The sequence below is a fragment of the Rattus norvegicus genome, chromosome 15 (genome assembly GCF_021556685.1).
Source record: "Rattus norvegicus strain SHRSP/BbbUtx chromosome 15, alternate assembly SHRSP_T2T, whole genome shotgun sequence".
Classification (NCBI taxonomy): domain Eukaryota; kingdom Metazoa; phylum Chordata; class Mammalia; order Rodentia; family Muridae; genus Rattus; species Rattus norvegicus.
The window spans coordinates 35,510,597-35,529,444 of NC_141548.1; the positions used below are offsets into that span (position 1 = coordinate 35,510,597).

Here is an 18,848-nt window from a genome sequence, read left to right on the forward strand (position 1 = left end):
GACTAGACACTCCCTAAATGTGGAAAAGAAACCATGCTCCTTTAAGTAATTTAGTCAAGAACAATGGCCTGACACTGCTCACCAGATAGAACCACCTGGAAGCCATGGTGTAGTTAATGATTTTTATTATATCAGATACCATTTATATTTAACTCAACCATTTCTATAATTACTGATATTTTCCAAGGCTTATTAAAATTGGGGGTGGAGAAATGTTCTAAAGAATGATTAAAAATGTGAAAAAAAAAAAGAACATAAACAAAAACAAGTATAGTGGTATATGTCTTTAAACCCAGAACTCAGGAGTCAGGGGGAATCGGGCAGATCTCTGTGAATTCTGGGCCAGCTAGGGCTGTATCTCTCCACACATCAAAAAAAGAATATTAACTTATTTTTTCAAGCAATTAAAATGATTATGAGCACAGTGGCAACACAGAAAAACAAGACTCAAATGAAAATGCTAGGTCTACTGTATCTGCATTACACACACATTTAAAGATCAGAAGAAACGTCTGAACAAATAAAGACTGCATGGCACCTTAGTCTGCATGCCTTTCTCTTATACTACTATTGCCAGAATGCAATTAGTGACAGGCAAAATAAAAAATATCTATCAATACAAGCAGTTAGCATACTTACCACGGTAGGATTGCCACTACTTATCAACTGGCTGACTTCATGAAATATGCTTTTGCAGTCAATTGACTTATCTAGTGAACCTCGTTTTACAATCACTGCTACAGCTAGTAGAATCTGTTCCCGAACATACTTTTGGAGGCTGCAAAACATAAAAATTGTGAAAACGTTTACCTATATCTAATATAAACAGTCCCAATACTATACACAGCACTATACCAGAAGCTTCTAATAATACCACCTGAGTACTATTAGTATAGTAACCTGAGAGTATATAATCTACCAAGTTATAGAAAGACTCATACATACACTTGGTCATCTCTGGGCTACTCTGTTGTTTACTAGCTGTGCAACCCAAAGTAAAGACTTGGTTTTTTCTTCTTTAAAATGGAGACAACAGTCACAATTACTGTAAAAACTAATGTTCCGCCCTAATCTAGGCTACATAGTTCATTTCAGGCCAGGCTGGGCTGTATACCACAAGACCCTGTTTCAAAAAAGCGAACGCCAAGCAATAAAACATGTTCAACTCTAGGACTGTGTCCACTACACACATACTAAACACTTTAGGCAGTGTTCAACACATGCTAAGTAAGTCAGTTCCTCAATGAGTACTTAAGGTGGGGGTATCAGGAAGATTAAGATAAATCTGATTTGATATCCTTCTCCAACCAGCAGTACCTCGACCCTTGCTGTTTAATGGGTAAACTCCAAGAAAGGTGTGTCAACTCCGAGTGACAGTACAAACACTCATTCCCAGTCAAACACTCTGTAAGGCCTACAGATCTCAGGGGCACAGAGACTTAAATATGCCTTTTCAGAACCTCTTCTTAAAAGTTAGGATCCAAAAGCACCAACTTTATAATACAACCTCTCAAATGCCATAAAGATGTGCTCTTGTGTCCTTGTGCCCTTGTGCCAAGCTACATCCCTTACCATGGGCAACAAGATGAACTGTAGCTTTCCTGGAAGAGTCCTAGTGTCCTGTTGTCCCGAGGAATTATTAATAGTGCTTACTTTTACTTTCAAAGGTATCCCAGTTTGGACACAGTTATACACATGTACTTTTACAGTCTGTGACAGCCAAGCACCACTCTGCTCTCTGAGCTCACTCTTTCCATACACTCAGTAGGCAGGCATATGGAGCTCAGTCCCTGGCTCAACACTTACGTTTCCAGCCCTATGAACTTCTATTCCCTCTGCCAAAACTGTGATGTCACTTTCCCAGAAAGTTACTACTAAAGGCTCCCAAGGCACCAGCATGTGACACGAGTTATCTGTTACTACTACTTAACACGATCCTGAAAATCAACCACCCCACTCTAAGCACACTAAGTGTATGCAAAACTCAGGATTTGCCTTGTAGAAGGCATTTATTAATAATTTCAAACATGTGTCCCTATATCAAGACTAAAGTCAAAATATTCCTTCCACAGTTTTGGGCCAGGGGTGGTAACACATGCCTTTACTACCAGCACTTGGAAGACAAAAGCTAGTGAACCTCTGGAGGCCAGTCTAGTCCACAGCAAGTTCCAGGCCAGTCAGAACTTGATAATGAGACTCTACTTAAAAGAAACGAATCTCTATTGGCAGGACTAGAAAATTAAAACATGTAATGGGTTTTATCTAAGAGTTTCTGTAAATTAACATGTTTAAGAAACATTATTAACTCAATTATCAGAAAGTTAGTTAAAAAAAAAAAAAGATGAACATAACTTCAACAAGGTCCCTGAGTCAAGTGTGGCAGAATGGTAATGAATACACACTCCTTTCTTGACCCATCTGCTACCTGCCTCTAGAAAAGGAGGCACACTGTATCAAACCAGAGCTGAACTTAACCTCAATTAGGAGGTAAGGAAAAAAACCTATACATATAGTAGTTAAGGGCCCAAAATACACAAGCCATACGTATACTAAACTGTACCACATAAGCTACCTGCATAATCCTGCTTGTATAGCACATCAAGATTTGTTACTTGACTCTAATCTACACCAGAGAGCAGTCTATAAAATAAGAATGCCCACGTAATTAAAGATGAAGAAAGGGTAGAATTACTCAGGCTTTAAAGAGATGTGACAGGGGCTGGAGAGCTGGCTCAGTGGTTAAGAGCACTTGCTGTTCTTATAAAGGATTTAGGTTTGGTTCCCAGCACCCACAAAATGGCTCACAAACCACCTATAACTCCAGTCCATTTCTGATTTTGAGTACCGCACGCGCGCGCGCGCGCGCGCGTGTGTGTGTGTGTGTGTGTGTGTGTGTGTGTGTGTGTGTGTGTATGCATACAAGCATATATAGTCATACATAGGAGCTGGGAAGATAGGTCAGCAGTCAAGAGCACTGACTGCTCCTCTAGAGAACATGGGTTCGGTTTTCAGCACACACCATCTATAACTCCAGTTGGATCCCATCACAGACGGCTGTGAGCCATCATCACTCTTCCTAACTGCTAAACCATCTCCTCAACCTTCCCCACCTTTCCATTAATTAATTAATTGATTAATTAATTAATTTTTATCTTATGTACACTGGTATTCTGACTGACTCCATGTCTGTCTGTGAGGGTGTTGGCTCCCCTGAAACAGGAGCTACAGAAAGTTGTGAGATGCCAGGTGGGTGCTGGGAATTGAACCCAGGTCCTTTGAAAGAACAGCGAGTGCTCTTAACCACTGAGTCATCTCTTCAGCCCCTGTGGTAGATATTGCTTTTCTTTTTTCTTCTTCCAGTTTCTAGAGACAGTTTCATATTGCAGACTAGTCTAGCTTTGTTGTGCAGCATTCCTTCGCCTTAGCTTTCCAAACGCTGAAATCAGAGGCGTGCTATACCACTCCTAACTTGAAATAACAATATGAAACAAAAACACCTGAGCTACATACCCAGCCCTGAATCTTTTTAAAAGTATTTACAAATAAACACTAGTTCCTTTATTATTCAAATATAAGCATGAAGATTTCTCTCAACTTTTCTTTACAGGAATATATTATCAAAATTTATTTGAAATTATTTTGCCAGTACAGATCAAAACAACCATCTAATGTAGCAAAAATGTGTTATTTGCATAAAGAATCAATGTATTGTCTTATAAGAATGTTTAAACATTAAAGAAAATTCACGGGGGCTGGGGATTTAGCTCAGTGGTAGAGCGCTTACCTAGGAAGCGCAAGGCCCTGGGTTCGGTCCCCAGCTCCGAAAAAAAGAACCAAAAAAAAAAAAAAAAAAAAAAAAGAAAATTCACTTTACCTCACTCCTGCCTGAAATTTGATCTTTTTCAAACAAAAGATTTATTGTTTTTTCTTCTAAAATATTTTCGACGCATATATGGATGTAACATTTGGCCTATTGATGGTTTAATTTTTTCCTCTTCCTTTCTGGGGCTATGCAGCCACATCTTACGATACTCAGCCCATGCTAAACTTCCTCTAACATATTAAAAGAAATAAGCTATACTACCAAGCACTTAAGAACAAGGAAATATAAGTTTTCACGGTCAAAAGTCAACTTTAATTTATAATCAAATTCTTCAAAGTTCAACAAGAACAGTATCATGTATTCTTTAGTATTAGAGACTTAAGTAAAAGCTACGAATTTTAATAAGTATGAAAGCAAGCTACAATCATGTGCACACATTTTCTCCAAAACAGAACTTGCCCATAAATATCACCATTAAAAAGAAGGGTTGTCTGGAAGGACAGATCATACACAGAGGCTGAATGCAGCCGCCTCTATCTTAGCGGTACCACCCCAGTACTTACTTAGGCCTTTGCAGGACATAGGTGAGGAGGAATGTTCTCAGTGACTCGATGCTGCCTTTTTCCAAGAGAACCCACTCTCGGACAACCGCTTCCATTATGGCTGTGGCAGCTTGGAAAAGGACATAGTCCACTTTACTGGTTTCTGGGGAGAAAATTAAAAACCCTTTAAGCAGTAGTTCATGTTACTGTGTGTACTTTGCATTTATGAATTTTAAGACAGAACTTTTCAGACAAGGAATAAGATGGTTACCTGGTCTGGTTTTAATCCAGTGACCTTGCTCTAGCACCACAAAGAGGTTAGTTCCTCTCAGAAGACACCTCAGGCAGGTGGCAGCTAATCACCGATCACAATTTTCACAAAATTTCCTCACCTCTCTTCAACTGTTACTTCCAAAGCATGAAGAACTAAAAAATAACACAGCTTTAAAAAGTAAAAATAAAAATATGAAGCAATCAGAAAGTGGACTAAGAGATTCTCACCCTGTGCAAAACCGGAATTTTTTATTGGAAAAATTATCTTATTAAACCGGTCTTTGAACATTACTATTTGTGATGAGCCATGCTGCTAAAATCTTGTGGCTTTTAAATAAGTAAGCCTTCAGCAGGATGGCCCACCTTAATAGCAAGCTCAGAGATAAACAACCACATCCAAGTTCTTTGTTTCAAAAATGGTCAAATATAGTGAGCCACGTGCACACAAGGTGAGAAGTTCGTGTTAATTTTCTGATTGCAGTACTGATCAAACTGAGTAAAACCCCAAGGCTACACTTAGAGAGACCCCGGCTACCTGGCAAGGTATAGTATCTGATCTAAAACCTGAATCAGGAAAAAGAGAAAAGTAACATGCTGAAGAAATATTTTATATTAATTTTCTATTTTTTCTGTTAGTGTATACTGTTATAGTTGTTGAACAGCACTATCAAAAGGGAGAAACAGTCAAAATGAAGTCAAGAAATTCTCTGAAGGTCTAAGAAATAACCATGTGAAATCACTCTTAATAAAATCTGATTAGACTCTAGATTCTATGCCTAGAACACTGGATATGAGTATCTGAAAGCCATGAGAAAGTAAGCTTAGTCCTACAATGGTGCCTTTGAGAGCTAAGACGAGCAGGAAATAGAGATGAACACTGGTTCCTAGCTCAAGCTCATGTCATTAAAAATGTTACCAATGTTCTTAACTCATTACCTGTGAAGATATGGTGTACCTGCATAAGAGCATGTCATTGTAGACAGGAGGTCTGAAAACTGCAAATGTAGAAAGAACCAATCTGGGCCTTCTGTTCCTAAGATTTGATTGATCCTTGCTACATTAACATGAACTGATTAAGATAATGACTGGAAGTCACAAAAACTTAAAAACTTTACAATATAATAAGTGATTAATTTTAAAAATGAATGGCTTCTGAAAATGTGACCTTATTATAAAAAATTTTTAATTTTCCAGAAGTGAGGATAGAGTGGTAGGAAGTTTTGTCAGAGTCAAACAATTTTAGCTAGAAATAGGTTATATCTATCTCCCTTAAGAAGAAATATGGCTGTCTGTTACCGGTGAGTTATATAATCTCACCACAGATTTCTATTTGAGAGGATGTTGTTAGTCTTCACTTCCATCTACAACGAGATTCTTAACTACAGATTTTAAGAAGGCAAAAATATGAAGGCCTCACAGAAGCTTACAAACAGCAAAGATCATCTTATACAACTGCTCCATCTCATAGCTGAAGAAACTGCTACCCAACAGAGAGGAAACGTGCTGTCACTTTCCCAAATAACACTAATCCTTGCTAAACACACACTCAAATAGGCAAGACCAAGAAGGTACCTTCTGTCAGCTGAGTACTGAAACACACTTATTTTAAATTAAGTGTGCTTCTATCTTAGACTTTTTTCTGTCTTGCACAAGAATGACACGTCAAAGCTTTCAAGAGACACTTCTTAACTTTTCAACACCTACCTCTACATGGCAGGAAATGAGGATCTCTAACTTACTATAAGAAGCTGTCTCTAAGGATGGAGAAATCCTGGAAAAGAAAGCCAAATTCCAAATTGAAAAGTAGGACTTTTCCTAACTCAGTATTACATTTTCTGATAACACTATCATTAGCCTTCAAAGAGTGCATTTACACACAGCATGTGTGTAAAAGAAGCTAGAAAGCACTCTGCCCGCTGGCCAGTACTCACCAGCAGAGCATCTGCACACATGCAGGCCTCAGTCCACCTGCCAAGAAGACGACTCACATGAACACACAACTCAGCTACAATTTCTCACACTTCTCCAGGAAGAGCTGCTGGTGGCTACCACAGCTCTATGATAAACTACTTAAGGCTACTTTGAAGACTGTCTTCTTTGCTACCACAGGAACTTCAATAATTAAAGAACTATAAGTCATTTTTATTCTGAAATAAAAATTATATTTTGTCTGAAACATGATAGCACCCTTTAAAAAAACTGAAGTAAAATTAATAATAAAGGGAAACTGATTTTTAAAAGGTGTTCTAAAAATAAAGCAAGCCTACTACAGATGGTCAGCCACTGCAGTCTAACCTTAAAGGTTTCTGTTCAAGCCACAGGACTGTGAGCTGAGAAATGCCAGCTATTCCCCATACAATGACACCTCCATATACAGACTAACAGTAAAGTCTAGCTGAAGGGAACATTGACAGCATTACCAATGACAATTTCCAGATACAAAGAAGTCAAGTTTACTAGCCTAACTGAATATGCTGGCTTGTTTCATTTTGTGCTGGCTGCCTAAAATGAGTGAGTTGAGTCCATCTCCCTGAGAAGGCAAAGGAGCACTACACAGGCCACTTCAGAAGTGGTAATAAGGGGCTGGGGATTTAGCTCAGTGGTAGAGCGCTTACCTAGGAAGTGCAAGGCCCTGGGTTCGGTCCCCAGCTCGGGAAAAAAAAAAAAAAAGCAGAAGTGGTAATAAGCCAACACCCCTCATTTCTTGGTTATTTCTATAGCAAGAATTAAACTCAGGCATGTTTGTCTTTTAAAACAAAAACATTTAACCCTAAAAAAACTAGTAACTTCCTAAATGCTAAAGATTTCTTAGGTGAAGTAGTCTAAAAGTGCTCATGACAAAAAAACACAAGCATGCAATATGTACACACATTTGTGCATTCACAGAGACAGTCAGACAACCCATACACAAGCAAAGAGAGCAAAAACTAAGAGGGAAATAAAAATAAGAAAAAGAAAAGAGGTGAAATGAAAAACACATAAAACTGAAGTCAGAAGAGGTTTTAAGAGGACAGAAAAGGGAAGCACCAAAGAGAAAACTCGCCCTTTATCAGAAAATAATATTCCCCAGACATTCTACAAAATGACATATAATCCCTAAATAAGAATGTGAAAATTCTGAGTTGTGATTGACTGCCACTTGTATGAGAAGTCTTCTTAGAGGAATTTGCCCTTCTGTGCTGGTGGCGACTGAATAAGGGGTTAAAAAGATATTTGGTCAAGTTTAGATGCAAACATTAACATAACCCGGAGCTCCGCAGCACAGGCATGACAGTGCATGTTGCCGCGGTACGGCGCCATCCTTCAAGCAGTTAACAGCGGACTTTGAAAGCACAACCAGAATTAAGCACAACTGGAAACAGCGACACTGCTCTTTACAGTGTCCAGACAAGCTCTGCCCTTATAAAAGCTACTGTACATCATAAATGCACACACCGAGAAATGAGAGTGCTATAAGCAAATAAACGCTAATAAGATGCTTATAACATAGTCGACAATCAGAGCTGCATTCAACAGAAAGTCAGATGAAATGCTGGGGGAGCCCTAGGTGAGGCAGGTGAGTTATCTCCCATTAAACTCTAACTCCAAATATTTTAGGTTAATAGTTTAACACAACAGTCTCTCAAATATGTTGATTTGAAATAATTTCAGGGTAAAAATGAGATGTTACTCCTTTTAAAGTCTTTAGGCTGATGTTTTAGTTCTTCCTTTTATTTAATATTAATTAAATATGCTGTCTGAGCAAAAAAACAAATGTCTTAGTAACAGGAACAAATGGATTCAAGTATAAAGTCCAATTGAAAGTCCATTAAAATGGTTTCATTTTGCATTAAAAAGGCAGTTGTTACAACTACTGCTTTAAAGGTAAGCTCTTCTGACTGAGACAGCTACCTTCCTACTGCTGCCAGCTCCTGCCAGCCAAAACAGTCACATATTTTAGATGATCATCTTAAAAATAATTAAAAAAGGGGTTGGGGATTTAGCTCAGTGGTAGCTCAAGGCCCTGGGTTCGGTCCCCAGCTCCGAAAAAAAGAAAAAAGAAAAAAAAATAATTAAAAAATCTAGTAAATGAAGTAATGTGGTTATATTTACTTTATTGTCCACAAAATGCTTTTTTATACATGACAACATAGGCATCTCCAAGACCTTAAGACAGCCCATGCCCATGAAGGCAACTGGTATCATTATTTCCATTGCAAGGATGGCAGAGGCTCAGGAGGCTGGCCTCTTCGGTTGACAATGTGCAGAAGCACCACTGGCAGCCAAATCTCATAGTTCAACAAAACTCTTTCCACTACAGCCTGAGGCCACTCACTCAGTAAGCCTGACATGTAAAACATCTTAGAAGAATGATCAACATTACAGCTTATTTCTACATAGAGACCAGAGTACTGGGAAGTACAGATAAACCCCACTGAAACCCTAAGAATAAATGGTTGGATGTTTTAGTTCCTATCAAGTAATCAATTCTATAGTCATAAACAGACTCAAAAAATTTAAAAACCTTAAGTATGAGCAATAAAGATACCTCCAACTAGACAAAAAGGCCAACAGTAATCGGATTATAAAATAAAAACAATGCTAATGTTGGTGGCACACATCCCTTTAATCCCAGCACTCTGGAGGCTGCAAGACAGCCAGGGCTATACAGAAAAAAAAAACTCCCTTGAAAAACAAAAACAAACAAAATGAAATCTGCCCTTTTATTACTATTAAAAAGTATAGACTAGGCAAATGGCAACATTATATACAACTCTCAGAAATGCCACCTTGGACAAGACAACTATCATGCCCGTAACTGTTTTGTAAGACATACAAACTCCTAAGTACCAATCACTCCTTTATTTACCTATATTGATAACCTTCCCAAAAGTGACTAAGTTGGCTAAGGAGGCTGAGTATAAACCAGTTTTTAAAAAGAAAAAATGGAAAGAAACTAAAAGAGAGAAATATAGATCTTCCCCTAAACAACCTTAATTTTCAAACATGCATTAGGGAATTCCTATAATGATATGCCATTTGAAAACAGAAAAAAAAAATTTAAAAAATTAGAACCTTTTCCCTAAACTTCCTTTCTAGTTTCACAAAATACTTTAAATATACCAATTGCAATAGGAAAATACTAAGTGAGAATGACTAACTGCACAAGCCTGCTTGTATTAAAAGGGATTTATAAAAACTAACATTCAAGATAGAAAAAACAGCTCTGATTATGTGAAAATACTTTTAAAGTGAAAACTTACCCAAAATATGCCTGCAAACAGCAAAGGGTGACTTGGATTTCCTAAACGACAGGAATATGTGCTCTGCATGCTGGCGCTGTTCATTACTGACCATGGAAGGTGGTGCCTTTAGAGAGGAAACAAAGCCAACACTGAGAAAGCCTGTACAACAACAATCCGTCCCCTGAACCCCCACTGCAGACAAAAACTTTTCACTTTGGGGAAAGGGAAGAAGGGTAAAACGTTTGCTTAAGTTTTTAAGGAACTACAGTACAGAACTTCAAGATAAATATATAAAATACAGCTTCAGGAAAAAAACGAAGAAACAAGCTTTGCCTCAGAACTGTTTAAAGCTGCTCCAATTCAGAAAAGGAGATGCTTAGATAGACCATTTTTTTTAAATAGCAGGTAACCTCAACATCCTTTGCTTCAAATCTACTGCTCAGACTAACAACAAATTTCAGACGCCAAAACTCTTCAGTGCTCAGAAACTGAATCCAAAAATCTCTAAATGTTAAAAGTTTGGAATTCATGGAACATTATATAATTTCTCTGAATAATAAATTCAATCAAAATTTTAAATTCCCCTTTGATGCAATAACTTGTCTTCCAAAGCTATTTCTTTACTGAAAAAGATTTAGTTAAAATATATTCCTGTTACAAGGTTTATTTCTCTACTAAAAGACTTAGCTAAAATGTATTCTCATTACATGGCTTAATTATCTTTTGATATAAGACCTGAGGGAGGAGATTGGGAAAGGTAACAGTGTATTATTCCAACCAATATAATAAAAGACAACCATGCCAGATGTGGTAGCGCTTGCCTTGAAAGGAGGATCTAAATTTGAGGCCAACCTAGGGCAATTATTAACATAATGAGACATTATCTCAAAAGAGAGACAGAGAGACAGAGAGACAGAGACAGAGAGAGAGAGAGAGAAAGAAAGGGAGGGAGGGAAGGAAGGAATAGGAATAAACGAGTGTAATTTTAACTATATCGAAGAATCTTAAAGATGAAACACATTTTTCAACCAAGCAGACGAACATACTATGTAGTGTCAGCCTCTCAGATACGGACACTCTGCTTTTGAATCTCTGTAGCTAGTTAAAGGCAGGGCACATTACTCCTAAGGTTAGAGCACCCTCTACAGCTCTCCAGAGAAAAACAAAACTTTGTATTACAGAACCGACTTAAATTCTTTAATACTTCAAATTAGGTTTTAGGAACAAAATACTGGGAGTAACCACCTAAACTAGAAGTTTTTGTCCTTTCATCTGTAAACTCTTTATTCTTACCAAGAGAACATAATTAGTTGTGTTTTTCAAGGTTTCCATATGTAACACTGCAGATTAGTAAACACCACCCACTCAGACAGCTGTATGCAGAAATCAACACTGGGTCACCTGGGCAGTCTGAATCACTTCACTTCTCATCATCCTTATGCGTGTTACTCTATAAATAAACTCTGCTACTCACACATACTTTGTAAAAAGTAAAGGTATGAGTACATTAAAGTATAGCATATAACAAGCACCTAAATAGATATTATCCACATGAACTCACTAGGTCAACATATTTGGCAGGATAGAATTTACTTTAGATTCCTAAATCCAAAACTGTAAATTCTCTCTTGAAAGAAAGCTGTTGTTCTGTGCACTGGTGCTTGCCAGATTGAGGCAGAAAGATAGCTTGAACGCAAGAGTTCAAAAGAAGTCTGGGTAATAAAGTACATGCAGTCTCAACAACTGTAAAGTACTTTAAAGTGACTTGGCAATGATTTTCAAAAGGCAAGTTATCCCAGTCAGAAAATCCCAAAAAAGCTAGAGATGGCTCCATGGGTAAGAGCACTTGCTATGCAAGCTTAAAGACCTGAGTTCAAATCACCAGCATCCATGTGAAAATTGGGCTTGACTATGCATACCTGTAATTTCAGTATGGGAACGAGGGCTAAGGAGCAGATCCCGGAAGCTTCCCATCGGCCAGCCTAGCTGAATCAGTGAGCTTCAGGGTCAGTACCTCAAGGTAGTAAGGGAGAGAGCAATAAAAACATACAGAAGAAGGAGAGAGAGAAGGAGACCGGGAAACAGAACAAGTTAGGACTGAAAAAGTGTGTGTGTGTGTGTGTGTGTGTGTGTGTGTGTGTGTGTGTGTTTGTACCTGTGCACTTGGATTAAATTCAAAGTGTGCACATATGATAAGTGTGCACATGATAAACGCACAAATTTTCTCCTCAAAGTTCCGCAAGTAGTCCTGACCTGGTATACCCCACCCAAAAGCTCTTTCCTTTGGAAATCCCAACTCATCTCTACCATCTTCAGCCCTTCATGGCCCTTCCCTCACTGAGTACAATCCCCTTCTCTATGTATGTACCAACAACCAAACTCCATAAACGCTGCTCCCTTTGTTCCTCTGCCTTGTTAGGTTTCTGGCACCAGGGACTTTGTTCTACTCACCTCTAAGTCTCTAGAACCTAACACATACAGAGCAGAGCAGTGCTCAATGAAACAGGGGCCTAGCATTGAAAGATGCTTAGCATCACAAACATTGTTACAAGAAAGGGACAGAAAAAGAAAGCAGCTATAATCGCCCTCATCCTGACAACTCTGAGGAAGATGCAATGGTCCATCTCCCACCACCACCTACCCCCACCGCCATATTCCCAAGCTTCTTCATCTTCCTGCAGTTCTTCACCTACCTACAAATGAACTGTAATCTAGAAAAGGACAAAATTCCAGAAATGAGCAACTCATAAACTCTGAACCATGTGCTAGTCTGAATAATAGTGTGATGAGTTCTGGTGCCACACCCTTTCATCCAGCCAGAGATGTAAAATCACCTCTGCATCACTCATGCACTACCCACTCATTTGTCTCCTAGCAGTCACCTTGGTAATCAGACCAAATGTCGCAGTATGCCAGTGTTTATGTTCAAGCAAAATTTATTTTCCTGAACAATAGCCCAAAACACAAAAGTAATGTTATGATGGTAGCAATTTTAAGACAGCACACTATCATAACTTCTCTGTCTCACTATAATTATTATTGATTTCTGGATCTTATTTATAAAGTACACTTCATCGTAGATAGGAATATGTGAGGAAAAACTATACAGGAAGAACTAATAGTAACTACAGATTTTAGAGGTTCACTGACTGTCCTAGAATGTACCTCTTGCATGTTGCCTCTGTGTTTCATAAGGAAACTAAGCTACAGAGAATGTCATTAAATATGCTCAGGGACATACTAGAATAGAAGTCTGAACTAGAAATCAAATTCAGGCAGTATGACCGAAGGATTCTCACTGAACTAAGTTCTTAGATAGCTCAAAGTAGAAGAGCGGACCTCCTTAAGTCTTCTTCAAGGACCCAATTCAGACACGGAGATGTTCTAAATGGTCTGCAAAGCTCAGTAAAGAATGGTAACAAGAGACTTTTTAGCAACTATTTATTTTCTCTCATTGACAACAACAGTAAAAGCTCACACTGCACATTTGGGATAAGAGGTCTAAGACGTGGAAGCAATGGGAGACGGCAGCAGAGGTCAGTGAAGGCAAGAGACCAACCTCAGGGTCTTCAGGAAAGTAAGGTCCAGGAAGGGAGGAAACTGAGTATGTTCCTACAAATACAGGCTTATCAGAAGACCCAGAGCTCACAAAACCCAACACAAAAATACCGACATTCTTTCCCCAAATTCAACATCCCACCAGCACAGACAAGCAGTTATTAGTTTACAAAATCTGGTAAAAACCTACAGCAACTCAAAGCCAAAAGAATCCTAAACTGGAATTCTAGAGATTACTTACTAATGCAGGGGTTAAATGATAAATGACATGCATATTGTTTTAGTGTGCTCAATATACATGGCGGGTTCAAGTCAAAGATGTATTTGACATGGAATATTCTTAGCACCATGCCAGAGCAAGAAATGCACTTTCATGATTTTATAAGACAAGGCAGGAATCAATCACAGAGTTCATAAGCCCTCCATCCACCAATTCATTCTAATCGCTGCTACTACCATGCTGCTAAGTCTTCCTTCAGAACACCAACCAATTCCAAACCCCATTCTACAGACCTTCTGCTCTTTGCCTAGGAAGCAATGAATGTGTTCTAAACTGTAAGTAATAGTCATAACACTACAATCATTATAAAACTGTCAGGCAGAATGCCAAATTCTTTTCCTATATTAACTCATTAATTCCAGAAACATCCTTATAGGAATTATCTTCCTTCTTTTAAATGGAAAAACTAAGATTTAGAAATTGCTAAATCCCCATGATTGCCAAATCAGTAAGAATCACAACCAGAATTTGACCTCAAATACACAGTACATTAAAGCTTATCCCAGGGCTGGGTAGCAGTAGTACACGCCTTTAATCCCAGCACTAGGGAGGCAGAGGCAGGCCAATCTCTGAATTTGAGGCCAGCCTGGTCTACAGAGTGAGGTCCAATACAGCCGAGGCTACACAGAAAAACCCTATCTCACAAAAACAAGACAAAACAAAACAAACAAACCTTATCCCAGGGATAAATACTGAGTTCTGCCTCTCAGATGTCTAGTAGAATATGCTAAGATTCTTAGCTTTTTATATATACCATTATGTACAGGTCATTAAAAAGGCAGAACACGGCTGGGGATTTAGCTCAGTGGTAGAGCGCTTACCTAGGAAGCGCAAGGCCCTGGGTTCGGTCCCCAGCTCCGAAAAAAAGAACCAAAAAAAAAAAAAAAAAAAAAAAAAAGGCAGAACACTAAAACTCCTACTGAATACTCAGGTGCTATTTGTAGACAAAAGAAACACTATGAAAGTAAAAGAAGACATGGTTTGAAGTTATACCATTAATACATAATTAACACTTTTGTATATTTTTAATAGATGGATTCATGTTCTAATTACAAAATGACAGTTGTGCCACCCAAACAAAACACACAAATATTAGTAGCCTTTGCTTAATCAGTGAAGAGTTCAATTAGAATTTATTTAATTTTCAGTTTTCCCTTTATATTTTCTTGAAACTTTGGCTCTTACAACTGCTCCTATTTAAATTTAAAACTACTCCTATAAAATGATATTTTGATACTTTACATTTATTCTATTATTCCAGCACCCAGAAATCAGATGACACTCTGAGTTCCAGGCCAGCCTGGTCTACATAGGGGGACCCTGTCTCACAGCACTAGGAGGCAGAGGCAGGAAGATTTCTATGTGTTCGAGGCCAGTCTGATACTGAGCTCTTCTCTCAAAAAGCAACATAACCATAAAACCCAAATAATTAAATAACTAATTGAATGAATGAATGAATGAATGGGCATGTTTAATGGTGCTCTACAAGAAGGTCTACAGATTTGAGGCACTGTCTTTTTCTGCTAACAAGTCAGAGTCATAACTAACAAGTCAGAGTCATACATTTTCCAAAGTTGTCCTACCAACTGTTTTCCTCTCAGACAGACTTTCTCCCAGAAATTATCTTGTTCTTACTTTCAAAGTTAAAAACTTAAAAATAAAGAAAAACTGAGTCCATACCAAGAGCCAAGCTTGACAACACATGAGCCCATGTTAAAAGCCTCCCAGGATGTTGAGCTTTCCACTCAGACTCCCTTCATCTTCTACCACCTTCTCCAATCTGTTACAAAATACTCCTCACATCTTTGTCTTAACTCAGTCCTCCTCTTTCCCACACAGCCTTATTTATGTATTTCTGAATCTCTCCTCTTCCCTGATTGTCTTAATTTTTTCCTGATTGCAGACAATTCTACACTAGCTCATAGCCCCTTTATACAGCCTTAAATATCACTGGATGACAAGAATGGGATATCCAATCAGAGAAGCCTGGCTTCCAATCCCATCTCTGCAGCATATTCATAGGGAGATCTCAAGAATCGATAACTTATTTGCATTTCAGATTCCCACTGGTAAAGATTAGTCAGTAACATAAGACCTACATTTAAAAGTAACCATACAGGTCTCTCAAAATTAAACAATATAATCCCGTTAAAAAATCTCAGCAAGGGCACTTCCGGTATTTAGCGGGCGGAGTCCCATACAGACCTTAAGAGAACACAAATGCCAGCCCAGGTTACTGTATCCTGCAAAACTCTCAATTAACATAGATGGAGAAACCAAGATATTCCATGACAAAACCAAATTTACACAATATCTTTCTACAAATCCAGCACTACAAAGGATAATAAATGGTAAAGCCCAACATAAGGAGGCAAGCTATACCCTAGAAGAAGCAAGAAACTAATCGTCTTGGCAACAAAACAAAGAGAAGAAAAGCACACAAATATGAATATAACAGGAAGCAATAATCACTATTCCTTAATATCTCTCAACATCAATGGCCTAAACTCCCCAATAAAAAGACATAGATTAACAAACTGGATACGCAATGAGGAACCTGCATTCTGCTGCCTACAGGAAACACACCTCAGAGACAAAGACAGACACTACCTCAGAGTGAAAGGCTGGAAAACAACTTTCCAAGCAAATGGTCGGAAGAAGCAAGCTGGAGTAGCCATTCTAATATCAAATAAACTCATTTTTCAACTAAAAGTCATCAAAAAAGATATGGAAGAACACTTCATATTCATCAAAGGAAAAATCCACCAAGATGAACTCTCAATCCTAAATATCCATGCCCCAAATACAAGGGCACCTACATACGTAAAAGAAACCTTACTAAAGCTCAAAACACACATAGCACCTCACACAATAATAGTAGAAGATTTCAACAACCCACTCTCATCAATGGACAGATCATGGAAACAGAAATTAAACAGAGACGTAGACAGACTAAGAGAAGTCATGAGCCAAATGGACTTAACAGATATTTATAGAACATTCTACCCTAAAGCAAAAGGATATACATTCTTCTCAGCTCCTCATGGTACTTTCTCCAAAATTGACCACATAATTGGTCAAAAAATGGGCCTCAACAGGTACAGAAAGATAGAAATAATCCCATGCGTGCTATCAGACCACCACAGCCTAAAACTGGTCTTCAATAACAATAAGGGAAGAATGCCCACATATACGTGGAAATTGAACAATGCTCTACTCAACGATAACCTGGTCAAGGAAGAAAGAAAATTAAAGACTTTTTAGAATTTAATGAAAATGAAGGTACAACATACCCAAACTTATGGGACACAATGAAAGCTGTGCTAAGAGGAAAACTCATAGCGCTGAGTGCCTGCAGAAAGAAACAGGAGGGAGCATATGTCAGCAGCTTGACAGCACACCTCAAAGCTCTAGAACAAAAAGAAGCAAATACACCCAGGAGGAGTAGAAGGCAGGAAATAATCAAACTCAGAGCTGAAATCAATCAAGTAGAAACAAAAAGGACCATAGAAAGAATCAACAGAACCAAAAGTTGGTTCTTTGAGAAAATCAACAAGATAGATAAACCCTTAGCCAGATTAACGAGAGGACACAGAGAGTGTGTCCAAATTAACAAAATCAGAAACGAAAAGGGAGACATAACTACAGATTCAGAGGAAATTCAAAAAATCATCAGATCTTACTATAAAAGCCTATATTCAACAAAACTTGAAAATCTGCAGGAAATGGACAATTTCCTAGACAGATATCAGGTACCGAAGTTAAATCAGGAACAGATAAACCAGTTAAACAACCCCATAGCTCCTAAGGAAATAGAAGCAGTCATTAAAGGTCTCCCAACCAAAAAGAGCCCAGGTCCAGATGGGTTTAGTGCAGAATTCTATCAGACCTTCATAGAAGACCTCATACCAATTCTATCCAAACTATTCCACAAAATTGAAACAGATGGATCACTACCGAATACCTTCTACGAAGCCACAATTACTCTTATACCTAAACCACACAAAGACCCAACAAAGAAAGAGAACTTCAGACCAATTTCCCTTATGAATATCGACGCAAAAATACTCAATAAAATTCTGGCAAACCGAATCCAAGAGCACATCAAAACAATCATCCACCATGATCAAGTAGGCTTCATCCCAGGCATGCAGGGATGGTTTAATATATGGAAAACCATCAATGTGATCCATTATATAAACAAACTGAAAGAACAAAACCACATGATCATTTCATTAGATGCTGAGAAAGCATTTGACAAAATTCAACACCCCTTCATGATAAAAGTCCTGGAAAGAATAGGAATTCAAGGCCCATACCCAAACATAGTAAAAGCCATATACAGCAAACAAGTTGCTAACATTAAACTAAATGGAGAGAAACTTGAAGTAATCCCACTAAAATCAGGGACTATACAAGGCTGCCCACTCTCTCCCTACTTATTCAATATAGTTCTTGAAGTTCTAGCCAGAGCAATCAGACAACAAAAGGAGGTCAAGGGGATACAGATCGGAAAAGAAGAAGTCAAAATATCACTATTTGCAGATGATATGATAGTATATTTAAGTGATCCCAAAAGTTCCACCAGAGAACTACTAAAGCTGATAAACAACTTCAGCAAAGTGGCTGGGTATAAAATTAACTCAAATAAATCAGTAGCCTTCCTCTACACAAAAGAGAAACAAGCCGAGAAAGAAATTAGGGAAACGACACCCTTCATAATAGACCCAAATAATATAAAGTACCTCGGTGTGACTTTAACCAAGCAAGTAAAAGATTTGTACAATAAGAACTTCAAGACTCTGAAGAAAGAAATTGAAGAAGACCTCAGAAGATGGAAAGATCTCCCATGCTCATGGATTGGCAGGATTAATATAGTAAAAATGGCCATTTTACCAAAAGCGATCTACAGATTCAATGCAATCCCCATCAAAATACCAATCCAATTCTTCAAAGAGTTAGACAGAACAATTTGCAAATTCATCTGGAATAACAAAAAACCCAGGATAGCTAAAACTATCCTCAACAATAAAAGGACTTCAGGGGGAATCACTATCCCTGAACTCAAGCAGTATTTCAGAGCAATAGTGATAAAAACTGCATGGTATTGGTACAGAGACAGACAGATAGACCAATGGAACAGAATT

At 38.2% G+C, this 18,848-nt stretch overlaps 1 protein-coding gene across 2 annotated transcripts in view; it reads right to left on the minus strand.

The window, feature by feature from the left end:
* Xpo4 (exportin 4) overlaps positions 1 to 18,848 on the minus strand; it is a 90,973-nt gene that overhangs the window by 59,188 nt on the left and 12,937 nt on the right. Inside the window, exons 2-5 of one of the 2 annotated variants that reach the window (XM_087585255.1) lie at positions 9,882 to 9,987; positions 4,637 to 4,791; positions 4,387 to 4,528; positions 640 to 778 (exon numbers count right to left, since the gene is read on the minus strand). In XM_087585255.1, coding sequence (XP_087441381.1) covers positions 640 to 778; positions 4,387 to 4,481 — 234 coding nt within the window. In that variant the 5' untranslated portion in view covers positions 4,482 to 4,528; positions 4,637 to 4,791; positions 9,882 to 9,987. The remainder of the gene's footprint in view (positions 1 to 639; positions 779 to 4,386; positions 4,529 to 4,636; positions 4,792 to 9,881; positions 9,988 to 18,848) is intronic. The other variant, NM_001395629.1, reaches the window with a different exon arrangement.